Source organism: Aythya ferina, assembly GCF_964211825.1.
Source record: "Aythya ferina genome assembly, chromosome: 12".
Lineage (NCBI taxonomy): Eukaryota > Metazoa > Chordata > Aves > Anseriformes > Anatidae > Aythya > Aythya ferina.
Window position 1 is genome coordinate 5,428,487 of NC_140308.1, and position 27,530 is coordinate 5,456,016.

Sequence of the window (27,530 nt, forward strand, 5' to 3'; positions counted from 1 at the left end):
TCTAAACACAACTTGCATTACACCATCAATCATGATTCATGGGATTCCGTGTTCTCTTTCAAGTGGACGTCTCGGTGCATCCTCGGTAGCAGTGATCCATGATGTGAGGGCAGCAGCTCCTGCCAGGTGCCAGATGTTGAAAGCTCTTTTCAGTCTAATCCAGCCCTTTCCCCCTGCTTTGTGCATCCTGTGAATGTTTTCTCAAAATAGAGTATCCCACTTCTTGGATATAAATTTTCACAACAGCTTACTGAGTGGGATGATTTGCTTTGTTTCTTCTGGGAAGGTCTTGTCTCCTATGCAAACTGACCTTTCAGGAGGTGCCAATTACCAGATTGTCTGAATAGATCACAGCCCAGGACAGCATATCCCAACAGCCCCCTGAGTTCAGGGGAATTTGTGAAATAGGAGACTGCAGCTCCAGAAGGTGGTAGTGTCCTGCCTTTATTCCTAACATCCTAGCGTCTTTCCTGGATTTTATGCAATATCCAGCTTGAACTCTTCTATAATTTGGGGCAGTTTTCTGATTGTCTAAAGATTTTTTCTGAACTTACATTGCACTGTATGTTTGTGTCTTTTTCCCAATTTCTCCTTTTGTCATTGTTCTACTTTGACCCATTAATTATTTAATAATAAAAAAAATCTCATTTTATTCACTGAGATTGAGGGTGAGTAAAAATTCACAAGTCTTGCCACCTTCCTTACGTACAAAAGCTATTACAAGCAAATAAGTTCAGTAGCAATTCAGTGTTAAAGTGTTATCACGATTTGTAAATGACGCTGCAGTGTGATGGTATTTACAGGTTTTCAATCTGTGATCCTCTTGATAAAAGAAATGATCTCTGCTGCAGTATGAGTCTGTTGTTTGACAGCATTTGTCAGTGTCTTCCTCTTCTCTGACAACTGAACGTGAGCCTTTTTAGCTTGCGTAGCCCAAGGGTTTATACTGAATAAACTCTACTCAGACTCTCATGTCAATATAATAAACAGCTTTTTTTTTTTTTTTTTTTTTTTTTTATATATATATAGATGTAATATCCTTTTAAAGAAATGCCAGCAATAGTTGCCAAGCAAATGCTGAGAATAAATCTGAGAGGAACTTTCATTCATATCCAAATTAAAATCAATTTTTATTTCTGACTCCAGACTAAGCTCGCTGGACATAAGTGAAATTTTGGTTTCAGCAACCTCACTGCTTTCAGTGAGCTTGGTTTCAGGCAGGTGGGATGCAATTCAGACAATCCACCCTTAGCCCTTAGTCATCGCTAGCATGTTTTTTGTGGTGTTGTTGCTGTTTTTAATGTGCGTGTGTGTATATATATGCTGCTTTTTCAAGTTGCATAAGATGGATATAGTCTTCTTCAAAGAGGCAGCTTTTAACTCCTATCAGCAAGCCTCTAATCTGATAGTTATTCTGACCTGCTTCTATGTTTTAATCCTTATTTTGCCAGTCTATAATGGCTCAACCGTGCTGACTTCAGCAGGTGTAATTTCTGCGTGTCTGGGAGATGAGAATTGGCTTCAAGGGCTGTGAGGAAGGTGTTAAAATGCATTCTTAGGTACTGATCCTAGGAAGTCCAGAGTGAAACTTGTGCAGCTCAGGTTATTTTAAATGTGTGATGCCATACGCTGAGTGTGACTCCTCTGATGGGGTGTTTCCTGCCCCAGCTTATAGTGATGTAACAGTCGTTGTCCATGACAGCAGGTTGCTGAGAGCTGTGCCAACGGCACGTTCCCGGGATGGCTGCTTGGAGGTGGCATCAAAGCCTTAGGGAGGATGTTCAAATGGTGCTTATTGGTCAAGCAAGATGAACATGATGTGGAGCCATGAGGAGGTGAGCCTAAATTTTGTGTCTAAAGAAAGTAAGGCAGCAGGGGAGGCTGTAGTTTGGCCCCCAGGTTGGTGGGTGTGTGCCAGCAGTCAGGCGGTTCCTTGGCAGGATCTCTTCATGTGCATGCACTCTGCCCTCCTGATCAAAGTTGTGGGTTTATTTTTTTTTTCCCCTCTTATGTAATTTCTAAAGGGAGTTTCTGCACCTTGCTCCTATCATCATTGATTGCACTTGGTCCTAAGTTTTCTGTGATAGGACTGCTGCCACACCTCCTGTGTCTTCAGTGCACTTGATTCCTTGGCTACTGACATGATGAAGGTGGATCAGATGCAAGGTTCTGAGAAAAATCAATGCTTTGAAGAATGTTCTGAACACTTCTTACTGGAAAATTTACAATTTCTAGGAAATAACACGGTCACGCAGTTGTTCTTGCTATTGGGTACTTTAATGTGGCCTTAGAAATGGAACCTTTCAGGATGTTTGCTGCTTCACGAATGGCACTTGATTAAGCAATGCTCATCTTTGGTCAAAAATACCTTTTAGTTTGGATTTGATCAGCCGGTTGAGCCATGGTGATGTAGCTCTAATTCTGGCCTAGTTTGGTGCAAAGGAAGAAAGCTGCATTAAAGCATAACAACCTTAATCACGTGCTAGGTTTTCTAGAAAACCTTAAGAACTGAAATTGTAAGCTATTGATAAATGTCTAGTTAGTCAACCACTTTTTGAAGATAAGAGCTTTGAAGCAAATCTGGGCTTTTCTGTGCAGCTTTTTACATTCCAGCTGGGACCGGTTGGTCTTTAACAAGAGCCAACCAAGGCTACAGGTTGAAACCAATTTACCACGGATCCTCCACTCTTCCACCATTTGGAACTTCACAATCTCCTAGGAGAAGCTGTAATAATTGACTTGGCAGATCAAGTACAGCTGCTGCCATTTGCAGGGCTTTTTCCTGCTCAAATTCTAGAGAACAGCAATTGTTCAGGGCTACCCCGTGTACTTCTAACTTGGAACAAATTTCCTGCTTCCCTCTGGGTTTGTTCCCGTATGGAGCGAAGGAGGGCAGCACCTGAGGAAGTTCAGCCACACAGTACTGGGGAGGCTTCCATCCCCATCTCCTTCCTTTGCAGTGGCTCAGCTTTCTTCCCATTAACATCCCTGATCCACGCTGGGTCGGAGCTCTGAGTCCTCCAGAGTCCTCTAGACCAGTCCGTTTGTCTGACAATGCTCAGAATGCGGTGGTTTTGTAGGCAAGGGAGGAACGTTTTGCTATATAAACCCTAAAAAGAAAGCATCGTTCTTCTGTGCTAAGAATTCCCCTCGTGCTGGGGATCTTTAGCCGTGTAACCCGACGAGGAATCGGAAGGTCTCGGCCTCTAATGATGTGTTGTGTGATCCTGAGCAAAGCGCCTTGCCTCCCACTCGGTGCCCTGTCAGGTTTCCAAGCGCGGGCCTCGTGCTGTGTGCTCCGGCGGGGCCCCTAAATACTGCTGCTGTATAAAATACAAGCAACTCTTCTCACAAATAGGAATGCAGGCTGGGAATTTCCAAAGGGCAGAGGAACGAGTCGGTTTTTGTGGGCTCCTTTAAAAGTCAGAGCTTTATGCTCAGAGGCTTAAGGCAGCTTGCTGAGAGCCAGCCCCGTTGCGGTTGGCTTCAGCGATGGAGGACAGCAGAACAGACTCCAGAGATCTCCTGTTTTATCTGCCTACCCTTTTAGGTGTCATGAGGGAGAATTTTAGTGCAACAGATTGAACCTCAGATAAGATTACGTGCTCTAATTACCAGTGGGATTTATTTGTCCAATTTTTTTGAGCACTGAGTGGAAAAATGCACATATATCCCTTAAGTAAAGGAAAGGCATGTGTGTGTGATTTTCCACTCTTAACTAAGTAAAGAGTAAGATGACATGCAAGTGCAGATGGGAAAAAGGTAAATAAATAAAAATTATCAAAACAAACATTCAGATTTTTCATGTACCTAATGTACTTGGATAGTTACTGAATGGCTGTAAGGTTTGGTTTTTTAAAGGCTTATTTTTAAGCTGTAAATGTAAACTAAATTAAACTGATAGTTTTAATTAAATTTGAATTGGCTGTGGTATTATGCCACTTTAAAAGCCACTGGAGACTCTCAAGTTGCATTTAAAATCTGGTATTGTAATTAGTGATATCTACATTTATTATGGTGATAACTGCACTTTAATGTATTCGGTACTAAGCAAAGCTACAAAATGTAAACAGCTCTAATAACCATGGTGATTTCAGCTAGGCTGTATTTCCTTGGTCTTCCCCTTAGATGAGCTGAGATATGAAAACTAAGCTTTAGAAAGCTAATCAGGAGAAAAAGTAAAAGTCAGGGGACAACATTAAATACTTTCCCTTGGGGTTAAGGAACTGTTCTGAGATGTTATCTTCTGATCTTGTCTGCCACCTCCTTGTCTAGGCTGCTGCTACAATTTCCATGCTAAGTGGTGTACCTTGCAGAGTTTCCTTCCTTTTTTTCACCTGGTGTCTCAGGAAAAGAGACACCTATAGTATATATGGTATAGCTGCCTATATGGCTGCAGCTAATGTCAGGAGCTCCTAGATGCAGCACCATCCTTCCACCTGCTGGACTCACCGCCTGCTTTCAGTGCTGTGAAAACCGGGTATGGGGCTGCTGGTGGGGGAATGCCGTCCTGTAACCTGGGTGCTAATGTCAGTGCAAAGTAGGGTAAATTTTTCTTCTATTATTATTCTCACCACTGCAAACCCCTCTCTTGTGAGCCTGTTGTTTCTTAAGTGAATTTTATGATCTCCCTGGGTTCACGAGGCTCCGTCAATGCTGCCTGCACCCCCTGTGGTTTCAGCCTGTTACGCTTTGCTGTCTTTGTGTGGGCCTTGCTTGGGGTTTTTAGGACATGCTTATTTCTCTGGGAAAGAGTGGGATTTGTCCTGCTTTCCACATCATTGACTTCTGTTTAATTAGCTTCCTATTAAGTGAAGGAGGTATAAGCATGAGGGAGTGGTGAAGAGAAGTACTTTACAGAATTGAGTCAGGAAGAGCAGCCTTTCTGTGGGAATATGAAACAACTGTGGTCCACTAGCTGAGATAAAATTCCTGTATTAATTCTATGAGCTTCTTGACTGTTCCAGGGGAAGGACAGTCTCAAATCCTACGGTGAAAAGCACGTAAGCCTTCCTTGTACTAAGCTGCTGGAGTGGTTCTTGGCATAATTTGGCTCCTAGCTAAGTGAGCCACATCAGCATCCTTGGGTTGTTCCAAGACCTGCCAAACTCCTCGGTTTCAGGTTGTCCTCTTCTTCCAGGTGCAAAAGAAGCTTTATTGGGGTCTCAGAAGTGCTTTTGCTGGAGATTTTCCCTATAGCTGTAGTTGTCATTTTAAGATTCTCTTATGCTGCGTTGACCGTAGTGTGCACTATAAAGGGGCTGAGATCGGGGGAGAAGATCTAACTGAAGGTTTTAGAGTAATTTCTGTAGAACCATATTGATTTCATCTCCATTAAATTCATGGAGTTTTCCCATAAGGGCTTTTTAATTTAACTGTTGCTAAAAAATGCTGCACAAATTACCTGGCAAGAATGCTGTGGAGTTATAAGTCCTTCAGGCAGTCCCTTAAAGGCAGAGCAGTAAAGTTGGGTGAACTATTCACAGCCAGGAATTTTCATTCAATGAATTTACCACTTTGTCTCTTAGCAGATTACTGACAAACAGCCGCTGACTTTTTATGAATTTGTTCATTATCCCAAATTATTCAATGCCTGGTTTATGCAATGCAGTTTCAGCTTCAGGGCTGCTGGCAAACTGATCCACGAGTATTGTTTGAATACCACTGTTTGTAATTCTTACCGAAAAGCCTTATAAAACTCAATAGAGGCCTGGTGTTTTATTTCTGGGCACGTCTATAAAACTTAGCAGAAAATTATATCCTTGCCATAAAATTCTATAGCTTGGTTTAAAGTAGTTATAATTTTCTACTGATTTCTGTGTGGTTTTAGTATCGTTTATATATAAAAAATGTTTCATCACTGTTAGTCTCTCAAGTTTTTGTAGTTTCTGAAAACAGAATGAGTTGATGATTTGGATGTAAATCTCTGGAAATTGACCTCTTTTATCCTTGAGTTTGTTCAGTTAAACATCAGTTATGTTGATGCCTGTTATAACTCTCTTTTTCACTATTGGGGTGTGAATGTCCTGCTTGATTTTGTCTACTAAAATGAAAACTGAGGCATATAAAAAGGACTGCGTAATATCTAAGTTCATTAGATTTCTCAGTTCTTTTGAGTGGAATTAAATGTCCTGGGCTGTGACAGATCAACAAAGAGTGAGGTTTCACTAGTGAGAACCAGGCTTCACTCAAATTCCAAGGTATCTCTGAATTTTGAAGGTGTTTTCTTGGGTCCAAACATGCACCTTTGAAGTAGTGGGAGTCTGTGAGACTCCACCGCTTGCATTATTCCATTGATGTAAATATCTTTGGAGATCCGTCAACTTAAATGAATTGATGAAGATACAGAATTCCCTTTTGATAATGTTGTGTTGGCTTTGTTTTATTACACTTCTGTTTTTAAACGTTCCCTACTGGTGTAACAAGAGAAGATACCAGTGCATTGAGAATGCTGCTGAGGATGAAGGTGGTCAACCTGTCTTCCTTGGGTGGCCGAATCATATTTAGTTTTGACTTTGCTACTTCTTGTTAGTTTATTTAAAAAAAAAAAAAAAAAAAGGGCAAAAAAACAACCAAACAACAACAACAAAAACATCTTTTTTTCTCCTTATAGACTGTGGTTCTCTTAAATTCAGGGTAACAAGAGGGTAGCACATGATGCTTTTGTATCCGTCTATGTTGGGTCATTCAAATTGCAGCTGTCCTACTGGAAACTGGTATTTGACATTTTTCTTAGGTCGCACCCTTTTTATTCCACCACACCCGCCAAGAAGTTGGAATCCCTCCTGCCTCACCCCCTTACATCACCCGTTACATGTTTCAATGCTATTGCAGTATATTCAGGAAGCTGTGAGTGATGTTCTGTATGATTGTTTTCCTACTGTCCTATCCTGGTGTAGGGCGTGTGTCTAGAGCTGGTGTAAAGGAGGAATAGAAGCTTTTATGGAGTTCCTTTTAACTTAGGGGAAAAAGAGTTAAATGGATCAATTTCTTATTACCCGTTGCAGTTAAAGAGAATGTTAGAGATTTCATCAGCATTCATTTACTACATTATTAATAAAGTTATTAAAATCTCAACAGTCGCTATGCAAAGCTATTTGAGCTATCACAGTTGTCTTTTATACTTAGCATGGGAATAAACTGCAGCATCTCAAACCACAGTGTATCGTGGTGCCCCCATGCTTGAAAGCTGGTGTAAATCTGCTGTGCGCATCTTGAATCTGCAATACCTGAGTGTTTAACAGCTGTGGTGTGCAGACATGTTTTGTCTTCAGGTAATCTGGTAAATCATGGTACTTGGTAATAAAAAGTATATCTGGTAATAAAAAGTGCTTAGTTTTCCTGTCACTTGGTCATGAGAACTTCGCTGATTCAAATTTTATATTGAAATGTTACTTTGGAGACGCCAGTTCTGGAAAGAAGTGGGCATGATTCACGGACATGGCTGTGCGTAAAATCAAGCTGTACTGTGTGGTTAATGCTTCCCAAGTTGAGTGTATACTTCCTTGGGAAGACTCTTCAGACATTTAGATAAAACCCATAAAAGGGCTTAATATCAAACATTAATCTCTTGGGATCAAAAGATGTACTGCATAGCTGAAATAAGGAATGAGAAGGTGTTCAGGTCATTCATGGAAAAAACACAGTCTGTCCTGTGAGCTTACAAGGGCTTTCCTGAAGTAACTTTTATCTTTAGGTCTGACTAAATAAGGATATCTTTCTTTTTCTTTCTTGATTGAAATGCTCAATGGGACTGAGCTGTTTTGCAGTTTGTAATTGAGCGTTTGCTGCATTAAGGTACGTGTAGACTTGCAGTTGCTCTTGAGGCAGAGGCAAGTTGCCCTTGGTGAAATGTCTGGGAGTAAACTTGTCGGAGAAGCTTGTATATTGCTGTCAGGGAGACATCTTATCACTTGTTTTCTGTGGCGTGTTTTGAACTGCATCTCTAGCACATAATGTTTCAGGTATTCTAACCTAAAATGCCACAGCTCGTTGAAATGTTTAAAAAAGTCTGCAGTGAATTATCATTGAAACAATCTGACATTACGGAGCATACGTAGTTTTCAGTACTCAAGAGCTACATTGGCCGTGTTACCATACTAATCAAAAGATGTGTTCTCAGCAAAGACTTCACTTGCCAATCTACAGGGCTGCTCCAGACCACCAGCCACCTAGTGGTTTTACTATGCTTTAAATGTGTGAGATGCTGGCTGTTCAGTATTGAGTTTTAATATGATAATTTTATTATCCTAAATAAAGAACATCACAGAGGAAAAATTTTTTATTTTGCCATTTTTTTTCCAAGTCTTTGGGAAAGATTATATGAAATGTCCTTGCATGCCCTGTAGCATCTTTGCATGATCTTTTGATCATTTTGTCAAATTAATATGCTTATTATTATCGCCTTGAAGAGGTTTTTTCAGCCCACAGAGCATGTAAGTTTTATGATAATGAGAAGCTCTTAGTGAAACTAGCATGCAGCGTCTGGAACATTATAAAGCATATTAAAATGGCTGAAGACACCTACTCTGCTCCTCGTCCCAATATGAGAGGTTAGAAATTTAGCACCTGCAAAGCATCATGCTGGGCTTTGTAAAAGTATTCTTGTAAGTTGTGAGCGGCATTGCATAGCTGGCGTGCCAGCAGGGATTGCCATCCTGCCAGCTCCGTCTGTGGTAAGGAACTTCCCAGGAGTGTGATGTTAGCAATAACAGTAAAACCCATCGCATTTTAGGAATACAATTTTCAAGGGGGCAAAGAACAGAAAAAAAAAAAAAAGCCATTAATGTCCTATGCTTTTCTCTGTGCTTTCCACATGGAGACCTGGAAACCGTCTTGGTTTGGAATATAACATCTGGGGTAGCTTTCTCTTGAGAATGAACGTGAACACCACTGCTCCTCCCTCCAGGTGGAACTCCGAAAAAATGCAGTCGCCAGATGAACTCCTGTGCTGGGCCTGGTAGAGTACTTCCAGGGACCTCTGCCACAGGAAGGAAAGAGCACTCCACTGGCGTCTGTCTCATTTACAGGGGCGTCTAATCTGGTTGCCTATATTCCTGTTCTTTTAATACATTCCTCCTACCCTCCATCCTCCCCCAACAAAAAATAACTACAATCAAGCCAACCAACCAACCAACAAAAAAAAATAATAAAAAAAATAATTAAAAAAAATGCCCCACCTTCCAGGTCTCATAGGTCTCATTCTCCTTTCTGGACTTAATGCCCATTGCTGAATCGATTTTGCTGCTTTCCCTCCTGCTGTGTGCTGGTATAAACAGAAAGATGAGGCCTTGTGTGTGTTCATATGCTTTTTGATCTGATTTATGATGCCTACATCTAATGCTGACTTTAGCTTCTTGTTCTGTGCCAGCACAGTTTATGAAATGTAACTGAATTGCTATCGCTCTCCCTGGCTTCATCTGATGGCCCTCTGTTTTCAAACTAGCAGCTGAGAAGCAGTTCGTTTGCCTCAATCCACCGCTTGCCTCTCCTTCCTCTATGGGAAATTGAATCTCCCTTCTCCCTTCGGTCACCCTTTCTCTTGAGCTATAGAGGCCAGCTAGTCTTCACTCACCATCATCTGTTTTCCAAAAACCTCAATTATTTTTGCAGCCCTTTGATGCAACTTTTACAAATGTTTTCTCCCAACTAAGTGTGAATGGAACGATGTGTAGTATTGTGAATTTGAGCTTTGTTTCTTACAAAATTCCTCAACAGCTTGAGCTGATTTATTTTGCACTTTTATTTATACTTTTCAGTGTCTCTATTCTTTGCCTTTTTATTCTTAATTTGGATATTTTTCTCTGGAAATTTCTCAGCTAAGGAAATAGAGTGAGAAATACTGAGCTGATTTTAATGTCGATTTTCCTACCTCCATACCAAGGTAAGTTCAGTACCTTAAACTGTGAATGATTTCATAGCATTTTGTTATACAATGCATTTGGATCTGTCCCGTTATTTCCCATTTATGTACTTAGGTAAGAAGAGTGGGTTCAGAAATGAAACTTGACCTTGGCTTTCTATGGGGAAGGAAGACTAGGAAATGGGACTCTGCTTCAGCACACCTGGGTATATTAGGAAGATATATATATATATCTGTCATATCTCAGATGTAGGAATCTGAGCTGACTGTATTCTGTGGCATTTCTGACTTAAAATTCGCTAGGTTGTGAACTTACAGTGATTTTTTGGCCATATCATCACAGTTAGGGGCTGTCTTTTATTTTCCTTATTTTCCATGTGTTTTACACTCTTGATATATTCAAACTGAGCAGTACCTCTGAGAACTTCCCAAAGACATGAAGACCTAACCTGGGGCTAACTTCCAAAGGATCCCCACATTCATTATCACAGGAATAATTTACCAGTAGAGCTTTGTTCCTGTTCTGACACTGGAAGGTTTAGTCAGTCAGATCTTTCTGAAGTTCTCAACAAATATCTGAGAATTCAGCTCTTTTATAACCAGCATTTCTGCTTTCACCATGTGAAAACTCATGCTCCTTTTTCTGACGGACTAAATGACCTTGAGGTCTCTTCCAACCTAGGAAATTCTGTGATTCTGTGATATAGATGGGAAAGGAAGTGGCAACTAGTAAATGACTCATCTTATAGAAATATCATCTATCTGTCTAAGCTGACACCACCTCAATCAGAATACACTTCTGGGGAGGCTTCCTGAAGATGTGTTAAGCTTGTGGAAGTGCCTGTTCATAGTGAGTCGTTTGGTGCTATTTAGAAATACCTTCCGAATTAACTTATCTTCTCATAAATTTCATCTCTTAGCAGTTGCCCTTCCTTTGGAAATCTTGATCATGGAAATACTTGTGAAATTTGGGTAGCAGCAAAGTCCATGCAAATTAATTCAATTGCTGAAGGGAATGTTGCTAGCAAATTCTCCATAGTGAGTCCAGTGCGGAAATGGTTATTAGTATCCTGGTTCTGCTTAAGGTCAGTGCGTCAGATGCTGAAGCTACATAGACAAGGAAAGCCGAGAAGTTTGAGATCTGTGTCACCCTTATTGATGGTTATCTTTATTTGATCTTTCTCTAGTCTTCTCTGAGACCTTCTAAGAATCATTAGCATGCTTAGGGGTGTGAGTTAGATTTAAAAATGCCTTTTCCTTATGACCTAAATGTATTGTTGATATAAACGCATTTTCTGCTTAAAATCTTACATCTCTTCAGCAATCGAAACTTAACCTCTTTGACAGAATAGCACAGAGCTATGAGAAACCTCATCCTTTTAAGCAACCTCTTCATTTGAGAACGTGTCCTACTTACTCTTTCCTAAAAATATTTTCCAAGAATCATCATTGAAGACAGGCTATTTATCAGATAATTGCATTTTTCCTGTACGTTTTGTATAAAAGGACAAATCTCTGTCCATCTTGGAGCTGAAGAAACTGTGTTCACTCATCAAGAAAATGCAGAATAATCTCACTGGATATGTGAGCTCGTGCCAGGCAGAAAAACTGTTCAGTGTCAGTCAGTATGAAAGATGCTTCACTTTCCATCCTTCGGCCTTCCAGGAAACATCCTGGCCTTCTCAGAAAGACTGGGAAAGAATGTTCCCTGCAATACTGGCGGGCCCTGAGGCATGTCTGACATGAAGTCCCCACGTAGCATGGTTCCTGTGTTCACATAACTGACCAAACGGAGACATTGCTTAGGTTTCTATTCTTTTAAGGAAGGCATTTTTTCATGTGTGGCTTTTCAAGAAAGAAAAACACAGTTGCTGGTTTCTTTATGCAATTTCCTGTTCCCTTCCCTTCCCTTTTTTTTTTTTTTTTTTTGAAATTGACCGTGCTCTCATATTTGGAGAAAAACGGTGCTGTCCAAAAAAGATCAACAGAACCCAAGTCCTCTCCTTTAGAGTCTGATTAAAGAATTGCATTTCCCCAAACAGCCGTGTCGCAAGATGCCAAGTGCAGAAGGCGTTAATCATCTGTACCTTATCTCTAGGAGAAGCCGTCTTCAAAGCAGAAAGGAGGAGAGCTCTACCCTCGAGATAAATGGCATATCGTAAATAGTGTGAGGCACTCAGATACTGTGATTATGAGCTCTATAGAAATGCCTATAAATAATACTAGGAGATGCCCAGATATTGGAGCTTACTTATGAAAATAAATAAACCACATAAAGATCTGACAAGATTCAAGCTTTCCTCAAGTATGAGGACACTTCACTTTGCTTTTCTCCTTGCTGTCTGAGGGCAGAACCTGTCGTGCAGGGACTAGGTCGCCACGCGTAACTTGCAGTCCCTTGATGAACAATGAAGCAAACTGCAGTGTAAGGCAGCGTGAAAGCATCGAGGAAGGAAAGCTTCTAGAGGCACGTTTAACTGTGTATCCTTTCCAAATTTTGAATTTAAAAAGAAAAAAAATAAGCTAAGACAGAAACTTCAGGAGTCTGAATCTTGAGATCTATACCCGTGGAACGTGGAAGTGCAGGTTCTGATACAACAAAGCAAGAGGCAGATTGCTGCTGGCTGCAGTGGGAGCATTAGACAAAGGCTTTGCAGACGTGCTCCTGGCACTAATGCATTAGCTTCTGGTGACTTCCCTGCTTCTCTGCTGGAGAGCTGTGTCATTCATTCAGCAAGATCAATATCTAAAGAGAAAAAGATGCATTGATTGGAATTAATCCTTTTTGTATGTGATTTTTTTTTTTTTTTCCTAGGCAATTTTGGGCTGTTTGAGTTCTGCTTAGTTCTACTTTCTCACCAAACGTTTTGCTGTTAATACTACTTTTCTCTAATAGGCTGCGGATAGCCCTTGAAATCACTTACATGATGAGTAGGTTCAGACACTCTCAAGTGCACACCCGGTGTTGTCGAGATCATGGAATTAGACTGCTCAGCTGTCAGCTATGGTAATGAGCCTTACCAGTGGTGAAATTCAGTTGTTATGTGGGTATTTGGATATCCACAAAGCAACAAGTACTGCAGTGAACTGAAGAGAATTACTTCTAAATTAGAAATAATGTTTAAGCAGAGATTACTGTATTTGCCTAGCTCAGTGCAGCAAGTTTCTAGGGGAGCACATGCAAATCTCTGCCTCGTGTTCAAAGACAAATGCTTTACTGTAAAAGTGCCACAGATATTTTTCAGGTTTTAGCAAGTACTTTTATTTGTCTCTTCTGATGTTCTGCTCTTTCATTTAAAGAAAATATTAATCAGCATTTAAAATAGGGGAAGAAAGCTCTCTGTCTTTTACATGGTCAACTTTCTTTTACCTCATCACTCAAAAATGAAGAGGTACGAATCCAGTTTTAGTGATGTTCTTGACCCTGTACTGTGCTGTGAAACATCTGATGGGAGTAGGATCCCCCTCACATGTTTCTTGGAGCATGCTGAGGACGTGTGCTCCCTATAGTACACGTGGCTAGAACTGCTGGGTTTTGAAGCTAGAAGAGTCACAAGGGTTGTGAGTCCCTTGGGAAGGTTCTGAGGAAAAAGACATTGCTGAGAAAGATTACTAAGTTTTTCTTTTGATTGGAAATAAATTAGGCACAAGCTTAGTGTGTTTGGGGTTTTGTTGGTGCTGCGGCATGCACACTGCAAGGTTCCTCTCTGGGATGTGGTGCTTAATCCGTGGTTGTGCTCTGCACACAGCAAAAAGTTGTGTACAGTTTGCAGCCTGGAGAACTGGGCGCCTCTGCTATTTACTAGCACAGCCTTGACCTGGATGAAAATTGGCTGAAAGCTGGCAAAATTTCAACTCACCAAGCAAAGCAGGTTTCATTTTTCCTGTGGGATGAGGGTGAATTTTTGGATCTTATCAATGTCTCAGTAGTCCAGCATTAGCACTTGGGGGTTAGATTTCTTCTGCAAAATGTTTCTTCATCTTGATCTTATAACCAGGACACTACAAGTTATTTCACTACACATAGAACAGAATATTTTTCTGGTTCTACAAATCTGGTCTGTCTTTGCAGAGCTGCTTAATGCACTTGGGCTGGCAGTTGTTATGGCATCTATTGGGCAGAACTCATTGACTCAAAATATAACAGCTCTGTGATCCAGAATCTCCTTTCATATTTTTTTGGTAGATGACCGACATTCATGGCAGCTCTCACACAAAAGCTGTGAATCTTGTGTCACCCAGCCATGTGATGAATGTCTTTCTCTTTCCCTCTTCCAGCCTTGGTGGCTTTACTGCGTGCATGGAAATTTACTTGGTCAGTTCTCAGAAGTAATAAAATTTATGGGAATTTGGGCCAAGTACTTGAGTTCAGAAATATTTTGGTATGCAGTTATTTCAGTAAAGTACACTCAAAGCTCGCTCATTCTTTCAAGCCTCCAAGATGTGTTTTTTGAGGAAGAGAAATAAAAAGTGAGGAAACACTGGCTCACTGAAGTGTTGAATATTCTGTTCCTATAAACTAAGTCATAAATCAAGAGCAGTTTCCAAACTGTACTTTGATGGTATATAGATGGATTGATTGATTATACTTCTGATTATACGTATGAATGTCAAGCAATTTCATTAGCTAGTAGTCTCTGGGCATTTATTATGACCAAATACCTGCCTAGAGTAGTTTATAGTTTCAGAGTAATTATTTTATATTTAATGGGGATTGTCAGGGCCTTTGCCCACATACTGCCATGAAGTCTTAGTATCTGTGTAGCAATTGTCAGCTGAGCCCTGGGTTCTCCGTAAGATAGCAGTAAATGCTGCTGGGAATCGAGGGGGTCCCAGTGGGCCAGCTCTTCAGAGCTGCAGCTGTGTATAGAGCCTAATAATTATGAACACAGTGTGATATCTTTGCTATTGTTTGCAAGTACAGTTCCTGCAGGTGATATTTGCATGCGGTACTGGTACATGTATATGTTAGGTTAGCTTTGCGCTTCAATTTTATGCAAATGTGGTCTCATCCTAGGAAGCTTTAAAATTGAGCCATTTGTATGCTAGCATTTGCTTTTCTGTGGACACGTCCATTTCTGGATTTTGTGCTATTATGAAATGAGCCTACAAGCCGGTGAGTTTGTTTAATGACACAGAAAGAAACTTCCTATGTAGTATTCTTGCTTTCTGTTTATTGTTGAGAAATGTTGATGTTTGGACATTCGTGTTTTTCTCCTCTAGTCATAAATTAAGAACAATTCTTAAGTGAGGTTATTGCTGCTATCTTTTTTTGAAGACCTAAAACCTCACATTATTAGCAATTGTTCCCATTGTCATAGGGAATAAAGTTGTAAGAAAAAGACAAGTGGAATTTTAAAATCTGTGATTTTAAGATATTTCACTAGCAGGATCAGGCTGTCATATTGCTTGATAGAGCCAAACCAGAGAGGAATGGTGTGAAAACATTTGAAAGACTAAATAAATAAATAAATAGAAGGTTAAAAGATTTTCTGGGGGTCTCCACACATTGAATAGTCATCAGTTCTGTTACCAGAATGGCTCCTGGAATACATCTGAAGGTGCCAGAGAGAACATGGTCTCTTCTCTAATTAAATTCTCATCTTTGCCCAAATGGTTGAAAGGGCAACTGTCTTAAACCTTTGAACTTTATTTGTAATACAAAGCTTCAATTAGATAAAAGACAATAATTAGCAAATCTTTTATCTTTGGGCATAATTAAATCTTTAAGGAAGGACACCTTAATCAATGACTTGTAATGACAAGTTCATAAATTAATTAATTCTTCCAACGAGTGTCTGGCAGAAATCAATGAGTGTTAAAAGAGATTTGGGATGAGGGGACACCACTATAGAAACACTGTAGCTCAATTACATTCGGTTTAAAGACTCTCATCCATAAAGTATTAGCTTTTTCAAAAGATGATGTATTATTTAAAGGCAGATCATTAAAATATTAACCTCTAATATTGTAGAGCCTTCTTGTTGATCTTCCATCTCTACATATATACGTACTTGACCACAGTTCATGATTAGCTCTTTGTGTTGGTTCTCTACCAACATGCAGAGTTAGTTTGCTGTTGAGTCCTCGTGTCAGGTCTTATTACTGAAACCAGCTCTTGGCTGAGCAGCCTCGGTGTGAACAGCCTCATTCACTGGTAAGGATCTCCTGTCCAGGAGAAAACTCGCACAATTAAGCTTGACAGGCTTAAAGATTCTTGCTTGAGAGCTTCCTACGTTCCTGTCCATCTAACACTTCATAATGTGGAAAATTACATAGCCATTAACTTGAAGGTTTTCTCTTGGTATCAGGATGGTAAAGTGAAGAAATAAAATCAAGTGGCAGTAGGATTTGGTTCTCTGTTTGAGAGCTCTTCTGACCAGAGGTGGGCCCACACAAACCTCATGAAGTTCAACAAGGCCAAGCACCAAGTCCTGCACCTAGATGGAGCAATCCCAAGCACCTTTCTGCCTCCTAATTTCAATCTTCTGGTTTTGCTGACCAAAAATGACAGCGGCTTTGCGGTATTTTGTCTGTGGGATGCTCTGACTAAATCCTGGGCCTTTCTTTCTTTGTCTAAATATCATGTAGGTGCTTGTGGATATGTTGTTTTGGTGCAGCATTAGTATCTCACTCCCTGCTTTACCCATGCTAATACTTTAAAGTTGAGGAGGAAAAGTTGCAAGCAGTTGAGTGGCAATTTCCTTTCGTTATGATTTTCCTGGGTTTCATAGCATTCAGAGTATCTCTGTGAACGTAGCTTCTGTCAGATTTTGAATGTGCATATCTGAGGTGTGAGGATTTTACTAGTTTTTCTGACCTTCCTCTTATTTCCTGCAATCCCTCACCACAACAGGTAGCAAGAAGTTTGGTAGAGGTGTGTGGAGAGTACATTCTGTAGGTAAAGAGCGATTATCTTTAGAGAAAAGGATGGGACAGTTGCTAAATCAATCAAGTTGAATTTCTCTTGGATTCTTAAAACAAGAATTACAAACTGGCGCTCTGTTGTGCATTTCTCTCCTCTATATAAATTGGGCCCCATATTAACACGTGCAAATGGTCCCAGAAGTTTTTACAGCAAGCCTGGGCTGCCAGGAGGCTGGGAGCTGTAGTCCCCCAAATCTGGCTGGCAGAGCTGCAGGCGCCGGAGGCTGCTCGTGTTTGCTTTGCCTGGCAGCCAAGAGGAAGAGCTCTTTGGCCAAGCTGCAGGAATAGGCCCAGTCTAGTCACAGCCAGCGGTGATCCTCGCTGGCTGGAAGATCTCGCTGGACTAGACTAAACATGTGGAGATACCGTGGTGGAGGCAATCGGGAAGGAGAGCTGAGGGTATTGCAGCGGGGAAGGAGCAGGATGGGCTGGAGCTTGAGGGTACGGGGTGCAGGGGAGGCCGGCAGCGCACGTCGGAACCCAGCGGGCTGCATTTCAGCCAGGGGAGACAGAGGCATAGCAAGCTGTGCTTTCATCTTCCTTCTAATTTAGGGAATGCAAAACCATCATTAGGTTTACACTGCCCAACAGTATTAATTAAACAAATCCAGCTTCCTATAAGGTATTAATACATTGCATTACAAACTCCATTTTTGGGCAGTGGAAATACACAGCTTCTCGAATGATCGATTCTCTTTGTTGTGTGGGCCACTGATTGCCAGATAAAGTAGAAATGTTAGCGATTTCCGATTTGAAACTTGTTAAACAGCACAACAGATGGAAAGTTCTGTTCAGCGTATGAGTGTCCAGATCTGTCACAGATTAAAAGAAGGGTAGCATACGCTGGTAGCCGGTCTTGATAAGTATCTCTTCAGAATAGTGAGGCAAGTTTCCCTTCTGCATAATCCAGTGGCCCTGCCGCTGGCAGGGACCATGCTGCTCCTCACACGTTGCAAAGATCAGGTGCTCTCCTGTAAAACTGCATTATAGCTCAGAGCATCTTTGGGCAGATTTGTTCACTACCTGGATGTTCGCTGTTCTTCAGAAGGGTGATAGGAATCTAAACCTCTTGCCTCTTCAGATATATTCTCCCTTCAGAGCTGTCATCCAGGTTGTCAAATCTTATCCTTAGCACGTTTCAGCTTTAAAGGTCCTCTTATCAACACCACAACATTCCTGTCCATCCCATTACAGCTTGTCAATGAGATCCTCTGAGTATGGTTTGAAGCAGCCTAGGAATCTTTTGCTAAATTCCTTCAAAAGAATTTAAATAGTCCTAATGACCATATTACCTTACAGGCTTTTAAGTGTTTCACCAGCTGCTTGAGTCAATGCGCCATAAATTGTAAGCCTTTCTGCAGTAATCTCAGCGTTTGTTTGGGAGTTAAATATTAACAGATCTTTTTCTCCCTCTCAGACAGGAGGCTCCTGCACCTGCTCCGTTCCCTGCAGGGTCTGTAAAAGTGAATGCTGCGTTCCTCTCGAGTGCTCTGGGTGCTGTTCTCTGTGTGTGTGCTGTGCATGGGGCCAGTTTGAAGAAGACTTACTGATGTCCGGACCTCTGCATCTCTTGCAAACATGCCTTCTTTCTGGTAGAAATCTTGGTTGGCAGAATGCCCGGCTGCATAGGAAAGCTGTGTGGCTGAGCAGTGGATTTAACACAACGATGCAGTTAACTCACTGCCGTGCCCTTTACAAGGCTTTATTCTGCATCGCCACTGTCTGTTTTTTGGCATGCTGGTACTTCAGGTTGTTCAAGAAGACAGAGGAAAAAGAAAAGACAAATGATAAATATAAGAGACAAGTTAGTAGCATATACCTGCTGAATATTAGAAGCAACGTAAGTGGTTAGGCCACATCAATACAACAGGCGTACCTTAGGTATTTATTTTAAAGACAAAGAGGGACTGCCTCCCACACATATTTCAGAATGAATCTGAAATGTGTTTTTATCACTTAAAATGATTTCCATCAGAGAATAATAAAGAGATTTGATGCCTAGGGTACTTAATGTTCTATGATGTATATTGTAATAGCTATTTTAACTGTAGGAAATACCCTAATAAGAAGCAGTTTGCTAGTGTGCTGATCTAGTTGATTCTTATCGTAGCATTCTCTGTAAAATAATAATTGAAAGATATGACAATTGAGATGTTTGATTAAACTTTGGCATCTGATAAACTCAAGCAGAGTTAGGCAGATCACTTCAAGAGCTTTAAAAAAAATCTAACATTTGTTTTTGATGATACCTTTTCTTTTATGACCTTTGCTAGATACGGTAGTTAATGAGGTGAAGTACTCTGAATGTATACGGAAAAAAATTAAGCCCAAATCATGTTAAATATTTTCTCATAAAAGAAGCACAATGAATCGAGTCTGTACTTTTTAAGGCATATTATTTAACAGGCTGTAGACTTCAAAAAATGTTTTTTTTGAAGTAGGTATTTAAGTCATTACCAAAACCCTAAGTTTATAAGGCATTTTCTTCTCCTACACCTCCTCGCTTTCCCTCTCTAACCTCTTTCCACCTCTGTCCCTATCAAAGGCTGAACACCGTTTTGTTTGTGCTGTGGTGTGGCAGTTACAGGTGTTATCAGGAATGAGCCATGCAGCATGAACTGTTCTGTCCTTAATCCATCGTGGTTGGCATCTTTTCTTCTGTATTCCCCTTGTATTGCTTTTTTCCCCCATGTTCCTATATACGCTAGCTTGTTAGATTCACCTGCTCTCATGTCACTTCACGTGGAGTCTGTCCAACATACAATATTACCTTTCTTGCTTGTTCATACACTTTCCTGAAGGATTTATCTTATTATATTTTTACAAGCTCCAGTTCAGCAGAATTTTTAAGGAGAATCCAGTTTCATCCTGAATAAAGCTAGTCCCCTTCAGTCTTCTGGGATTCATGACCACGCGATTTAGTCATTCTGAATAAATTCTCTGCCCGTTGACTTTCTGTTGGTCTTGAAGTCTCCTTTTGCTGGCTTTAATTCTCAGTCCTTACCTCAGTCTTGTAGTAGGTATCTCTGAGGAGAAAACTCAGTTCTTAATAACTTCAAGATACTCTTTTTTGGTTTGCTTTTATTTTTATTTTTAATTTCAGGCCAAGGATCTCCAGCTGTGCAGTCAGACCCCTGGGATAGCTGAGCACTGAGAGTATAAATGTAAATGATACAGTCACTGCACCAGCGGCATCGTCTCTGATGAACGTCAGGGAGTTGCTTTCCTGCCAAGTCTTAACTGAGGACTCAGTTTTCATTTGTGAGTGCAGGGCTCTGGGGCTTCTCAGGGACGTTATGTGCTTTCATTTTCATTTGCCTGGGATGGGAAATCAGCACTGCTTGGAAAGGGTGGCATATTTAACATCCCTCCCCCAATTACACTGGTGCCAATAGATGGGAGTCAGCTTAAATATATCCTCCTACTAACTACTGATGGACTGGCGCTAAATGTTTATTTTGGCTTAAAGGGACACTGCTGAGATGGTAATCAGCAGATGATTTTGTTTCAAATTTTCCATTCAGTGCATAGTTTTCTGGCTGACTGACTTGGCTTTGTGTTTCAACAGATATATGTATATACATGGTTATCCAGTGGTCTATATGGAAGTAACAAGGTTGCCTTCGCTCATTTATAATACGCATTCACAAATGAGAGCATAACCTAAACAGTTCATTGCAGATGTTACCAAAAATGCTCTGAGCTAGGAAAAAAAAATATGCAAAAACTGAATGTACCTCTCTGGTTGTGCTATCCTTTTGTAGGCTACTTTCTGGCTTAAAGTGCTCTCTCTGCTTTTGTCTTAGTGCAGTGATGCTGTATGCTAGCATCTAAAAAGCAGGTAGAAAACAGGGTGGCTTCTTTTCTAAGTGATCACAAAATCGTAGTGTATTTTTGTAGTAGAGCTAGTGTTCAGTTGGATGTGTAGCTTTTGGGTGTTCTGCCATGGCCCTCTACATTATAACTCCACCTTCTGGCCTCACAAAGTAATAAATTGTTAGCGCTGGGTACATCGTTCTTGATTTGGAAGAAGACATTTTATAAACAGTGACAGCAAAGGAAGAAGAGAAGCTGCCCTTGTGTTATTCCCTCCTATTGGGAAGTTGTGATTTTTGTGAGTTTGTGTGTTCATCTTTGATCTGAGTGTGGCAGTGATCTAGACCAGCCTGTCAATATACTATCTGCAGCATTGCATAATGATGTAGAGACAAAGCTTTGTAAATCCTTTAAACCAAAAGACTTTGACTTAAATTCTTCATTTAGAATCTAACTTTATTAGCACCTATCCTCTTCACTATTAAGAACTGAAAAAAAAACACCTTGAGGCATCCACAACTCTTTCTACAGAGCACGGTGTTTAAAGAAGTGAAAGTCTCAGATGAAGGGCATAAAGCAGGGCAGTTAGTATAACCTGTTCAACATTACATGCATGTGATATTTATCACAGGTCATTAGGTGATATTTGCTTGGGCATCTTGCAGTATTTCTGCCTGGTTTTGGTTGTGTGTTTTGTTTTTTTAAGAACACATGTTGAAGAAGACGTATTGAGTGATGCAAGTGTAATTGTGAGGTGCTGATCGTGTGCTGCCAGCCGGGAGGCACTGCCGAGGTCAGGCAATGCTGACTCGGAGGGGAGTGGTGCTGCAATGCGATTTGCTTCTGGCCTTGGAGCTGGTGAAGCCAGGCAGCATCCGTCCCGAGACCAGCCTTTGTGAAAAAGTGCTGCCACTGACTTGCCAAGTAACAAAGATAACAAAAATGAGGATTGAGGCAGGTTGGAGGTGGCTTGCCTTTTAGTACAGACCAGCTTCTGAGCTATCAGTAGTGATGCACTTGTGGAAGTCAAGGGAGCTCCAGTCACTGGCACTTGGGAGGAAGCAGGGCAGGAGCGGCCATTTCAGCCACCTCCATCTCATTGCCTCCCTCAGCACCTGGGGAATGGAACCAAAACTACAAAATAACTTCAGGACTAGGTTTAGTTTTAGAAGTAATTCCAGTTCCTCAACTGCTTTTGGAATTTGGCCCATACTTTTTGCTTCAAAAATCCTCAGAGGGGAAAGGTATGGGTAGGTTATGTGCACTCTCTTACAAGAGACCGCAGCAGAACTGTGAGGTGCCCATCTCTGAAGGAAATGCAGATTTAAAAACTTCTGTGTGGTAATGACCAAGCATCTCGGTATCCCACCAGGAATTTAAAAGCTCGTTTATTTCTTTCTGGCCACATGAAAAGTTGCATGGCTCAACTGAGTCATCCTGGGTTTGAAGTAGATTTCACCGGGAAACTATCATAAAACGTGATAACTCTAAACTTACATATTATTAAAAGTAGAATTCATAAACAATAAGAGTTGCTGGAATACACAGAATTTCAGCATCTATAAACCTGAATATCTGCACCTCTGACTTTTGGGCTCAAGCCAGGCCATTACTGAAGTGGGTCCAGCAATTCCATGTTCAGGTATGAAATATGGGCATGAAGTTTGGGTAGGGAATGAGGAGTATAAAATCTACATTGACAATACCATATATCCAAGTCTAAATTTTGGAATTTGGCTCAAATATATTGCAAATCTAGCAATAGCATATAAACACTTAGGATGTGATCTGGTGATACAGCTGTAGCATTGCAAGCTAAAATCCTGATAATGGGACTTCTGCCATTGCCTTCGGTGGAGCCAGAAAGTATTTCCTCACAACGTTACATGATAATTAGGGTTGGCCATGAAGTCACTCCTCCATCTGTACTAGACCTGGGGGCCTACACCGAAGCCAGCTCTGTGTATGTGGCTCTTGTTAGTCTGGGTCCCAGCCCACAGCAAGGGGCTCAGCCACCCGAAAAGGCCAGCAGTAGGCCCCTGTTCTTTCAACCCCTGTCTGTTTGCAGGCAGAAGGAGGGGAGGGAGGGAGGAAGGGTTCAGGACCGGCTGTGTTGAGGGAAGGCTGACTTGCAGGTGGGCTGCAGCAGAGGCTGACCTCTCTGGAAGAGTATCAGACCTTTTGGGGTCAGGCCGAGCTGCTGCAGAGAGCTGTGTTTTGGAGTTTATAATTGGTCCCTTGAGAGCGGTGATGCCTTTGATGTCGTCCCTTATCAGCAGTGTGCGCTGATAGTGCCTGAGTGACTCGTCTGAATTCATGTAAGAAGCTGGTGGGGCCGCAAGAGCTGCTTGAACTTAGATGGTCTGGGATTTTAGGTTAGCATCTGAAACCTTGCATCTTGCTTCCCTGCGCTTTCTTTCAGGGCATGTCTTTAGCAGTGACTCCTGCAGTGGGCTGAAAGCAGAATTTGCACAAAGCTGAGCAACTTTTAGTATTTGTTGTCACTTTTTGAAAGCCTCAAAATATGATTTTTTTTTTTTTTTTGTCCTTTTTCCCCAATAAAGCAGCTAGAGATGTAAAAAATCAATGATGGAAACAGTTAATAGACTTCAGGGCAATCGGAGGGCTTTGGCTCCTACTGCAAAATATTAACAGCTGTAATTTGACCTCAAAGCCAATTAATTTTGGCCAGTGTAAAATTCCATACACTAAATCTGTTTACGATACTTCACTATTCTAGGCATCTGATACTGTGCCAAGACCTTAATATGTCTCAGTGAACAGAGGTCAAGTCATGGCCTTAAAATGAAGACTTGAAATATAAGCTGTGCGTGGGTGGGTAGCCTCATGTCCCTAAGGGGCTTATGAGTTCCTTTTCTATTGCTGTATGATCTGAAACTCTGGTCACTGCTCTCTGTATTACCTTCTTGTATTTCTTAATCAAAATAAATCCATTTTGCAGTTCAGAAATGATCTCTTTTTTTTGCAGTTTGTCCGGACCGTTATGTTTTTCACACGCGGCTTTAATTAAGCATGCTAGCGGTTATCTGTTGTCTGTGTCGTACATCTGCTCAAAAACTCATCTTGGTTAGATTTCTTTGACACGTCTAAGTTATATCCAGCTTGTACTTCGGGGTGAAACAATTGCATCCTGGTGATTCTGCCTGTGCTACCCAGTCCTATAACACTTCATTCTCCCGTCTTTGGCTTTTGGGTTTGAATTTCACTCTGTTAAAGTCTGCAAACGTCAGTGAAAAGAAGTGGACTGATTTTGGATTTAAAAACTGGTAGTTTGTGGGCTTTCTTGGTTTTTGTTTCTGTTTCTTTCTCTCACTTTGCCTTATTGATTGCTGCATGGCAGGATGCCAAGCTGTGTTAGGTTTTGCTTATTGCTGCATGTATACCAGCTTGATGGAAGCCCAGTTTGGTTCCGTCAGCTGACACCGAGCTGTGTTGGTGTGATTGGTGTTGGGCGCTGCACCGGGTGAGCAGGCACACTGCAGCCTGTGCCACCAGAGCCATGCAACTCTGCAGCTCAGAGTAATAGACTCTGGGCAGACAGGGTCTAAATCTCAACAAATCCATGAAAATTGGCTTCCAGGTACAGGGCTGGGCCACTGCTTGGCTCTCGAGAGCCAGATGATGTGTTTTATGTCATAATGAAAGAAGCAGCTTTCTGAGATACTCTGCACTTCTCATGTATGCATTTTATTAAAATCTCCTGTTGGCATGTTCTGAGCAGCTTTTGTGCAGGCTGGAAACGCTGTGTGCAGTAAGCTAAAGGTGCGCCAAGCTGCCTGAGAGTACCGAGTGAGTGATGTGAGTGTCTGTTGTTGCACAGGCATGGATGTGTTTGTAATCATGGCTGAGACCTTGAGAAACTTTTGTGAGAGAAAACAAAACGAGATGATATATGAGTCAGTGTCCAAAATGTTTGAATCTCTATAGTACTGTACAGTACTACTAGATACAGTACTATAGTACCACTAGATATAGTACTGCATAAAAGACAGACTTTGAAGGCTTATAATGAAGACTGCCAGTAATAAAGCATCCTAACTAGAACTTTGGAGGCCAAATCCTTGTTTTTCTTAATCCTGATTTATATTGAATTTGGCAGAGATGTGCTGGCTAGCCAGAAGTCCAGTCCTTGGCTCAAAGGAGTTTTTGGGCAGGGGAGAGCTGGTGAGGGGAGTAGGGAGTGGAAAGACCAAAATTAAAAAAGCACAAGAACAAATTGCTTTAGTCATTTCCATTTTGAATTTACTTAGCCATTAAAACAAATGAGATTGTCTTTGTCTGTGATATATAGTTCCCAGCTGATGTAAAGGGTATGAAAATAGTTAATGGCTTAAAGAAAAAAAAAACAAGAGGGTTTGTATTATCTTAGGAGATTGTCTCTGTAAAGCTGTTCCCCAGGTACCACCAGCTGGTGTTGAATTTTGCATACCTTGTACACTCGAAAGAATAAGATTTTTGAAGGAAATAAATTACAAAACCCCATGCAGCTGAGGTTGCTTCTTTAAGTGGAAAAAATTAGTCCAATTTTCCAGCAGCTGGAAGCTGAAATGTCTTGATGGTGTAATAGTGATACCCTTTGACTGAAGTTGGACAACCTGGATCATAGGTTGTATGGCAAATGACACCTGTAGTAAGCCCGTTTGTTTTGGGGCTGCTTTCTGACCTGTCACACTAGAGAGCGCCAGAGAAGCTCAGACTGGAGCAGCACAGCCTGAAATCGTGTGTCTGGGCGGCCTTGGGAGGGGTGTGCTCAGTCAGCCACTCTGCCCTGCCGTGCTTTTCTCATAATGTTGAGGGAGAAGAGAGTGACAGGAGAGTTTTCCATAGCAGGGAGTTTTCTCCCACCTTTAAAACTTGCTCCATTGTGGAATGTGTGGAACATGCAAGTGAAAACTGCTGAATGAAGCTGTATGAGGTGTGGGGCTGTCCCAGTATTTCAGAATAGGATTTAATCAGATATTTTTTATGATGGGGATAGGGAAAGGAAAGGGGAGAAATAGCATTGAAGGTGCATGCTCCTCTGATTCAAATATTTGAGTTTTTTTTCATTCCTGTGAAAAAAGTCAGGTTTTCGTCAGTGTTAGGCCAACAACTATTTTCGTTTTCAGTGTGAAAGTTTTTTTCGAACAGACCACCAGATGGTAGTGTTCCCTTTGTAATTAGAGCTGTGATTTCCATGGAGCAACTACTCGTTTGGCACAGGTCACTCAAGGACTGCTCAATATATAGCAGAAGTAGAGATATGCAAGTCAGGAGTATTAATAGTTAAATAACCACCACCAACAAAAAAATGTGTGTGTGGGTGTGTGGATCTGCAGTCTTCAGCCAAGGAAGACAATAAAGGACACGGTGGAGCCCTCTGTGTTACAGATAAGCTGCTAGCCAGGAATCGTGGAAGTATCACAGGTGATTAAAGCAATAAACCACAAGGCAAGCTGGAAATAGTCAATCTTCTGCAACACCGAGAGTTGCTGTTCAACTCCAGTGCTTTTCCTCAGTGTCAGACACGATTTTGATGTTCAGCTGGGACACGCAGTATCACTTACTGCAAAGGTTTGGCTGGCAAGTGGATCGAGCACTGAGGTGGTGGATTTAGGAGGTCAAAATTACCTGGTGCTGGTGTCTGGTCTCGGGCACATCTCTTCATCAGTATGTGCCACGTTTTTTTTAGGGGAGGCAAGGTTACTGATAACTCTTACCAGGTTCTTAGAGTGACTTAAAATATTCAAGAATGCAGTATTGTTATTTCAGCTGCACATGGCTCTCATCAGCGACTGTCTCGGATAACGTATTTGGGTCGGTTTGCCTAAATGTTTTGAAAGGCCTCGTTTTATTCAATGTCAGGATTAGAAGAAGTTGTGAAATGTCACGCTGTGTGGCTGAGAGCATACAGCAGGGTGTGACAGAGGGGTTTTAAAGGCAGTGCTGCCTGGGAGCTGCATACCAGGAGTGCTCAGTATAATCCTGGGTAGAGACTGATGGAGAAATGCTGCAGAAGGTTACTGCAGACACTTGGTTGTTTGTTAAATGAAGGAGCCCAGATCTGTGTGGTCACTTCGTTTGGGGTATTCCAAAGGAAGAACAACAAACAGCCTCAGTCTGGGGACAGTAATGGGCACAAGGATGAAAAGATACCTGACTAGTAGTGGTGCTTACAATTGCAGTAGAAGTTTTTTATTACTTATTTTTATTTTTCATATTATTATTTTAATAGAGGAATGTCACTATATGCAACATAGGGTGTCAGCAAGTCTCGGTCCTAATTCCCAATGGGAAAAAACAGAGTATGCTCCTCTTTGTGCTGTGCTCTGAGCTCCCCCCTTACCCCTCTGGCCTTCTGTCTCCGTTCCGAAAAATCCTTTTTTGCCTCAGGGACAGGTGCATTTCCACTGGAAAAGGCTTTCTGAACCTGTGAGGATACAGACTGGGGAACTTTTGAGCTTAGAATCAACAGGTAGATTTTTCTGTGCAGTGTTATGCAGGTGAATGTAGAGCAAAATCCGTATCACAGCATCACAATGGGTTGCTTGAAATGTGATGTGTGCTTGCAAAGTCATGTCCCACAGTCTTTGGAGTGCTCTGGTAATTACAGAACACAAAACTTGCTGCTGGGTCTGCTTTAGGTTTTGAGGTGAGCAAGTACTAATCAGGCAGCTTTTAAAATCTACACCTGGGATGTTTTGTATCACTTTAATCTGATGGGCACATATTTGTGCTATGAAAACATTAGAAACAACGCGTTTGGATACTTTGCCTGCTCAACAGAAGTGTGTGCTCATAAAACAGCGAAGCCAAGAACTTGGGGCTGAGCTCTTCAGATTTTTTGGAGTCCCAAGAAGGTCCCAAAGCAAACCAAGAGCAACTGTCCTGCAAAGAGAGATCACCAAGTGATCAGGTAAACTCC

The 27,530-nt window shown here is 41.4% G+C and overlaps 1 protein-coding gene across 3 annotated transcripts in view; it reads left to right on the forward strand.

Annotated features, from left to right (window-relative positions):
• Positions 1-27,530, forward strand: part of LOC311443242 (uncharacterized protein) — a 409,687-nt gene that overhangs the window by 33,671 nt on the left and 348,486 nt on the right. Inside the window, exon 3 of one of the 3 annotated variants that reach the window (XM_084533289.1) lies at positions 1,703-1,835. The exons of the other annotated variants lie outside the window; for them this stretch is intronic. Coding sequence (XP_084389415.1) covers positions 1,703-1,831 — 129 coding nt within the window. The 3' untranslated portion in view covers positions 1,832-1,835. The remainder of the gene's footprint in view (positions 1-1,702; positions 1,836-27,530) is intronic. 3 annotated transcript variants of the gene reach the window in all.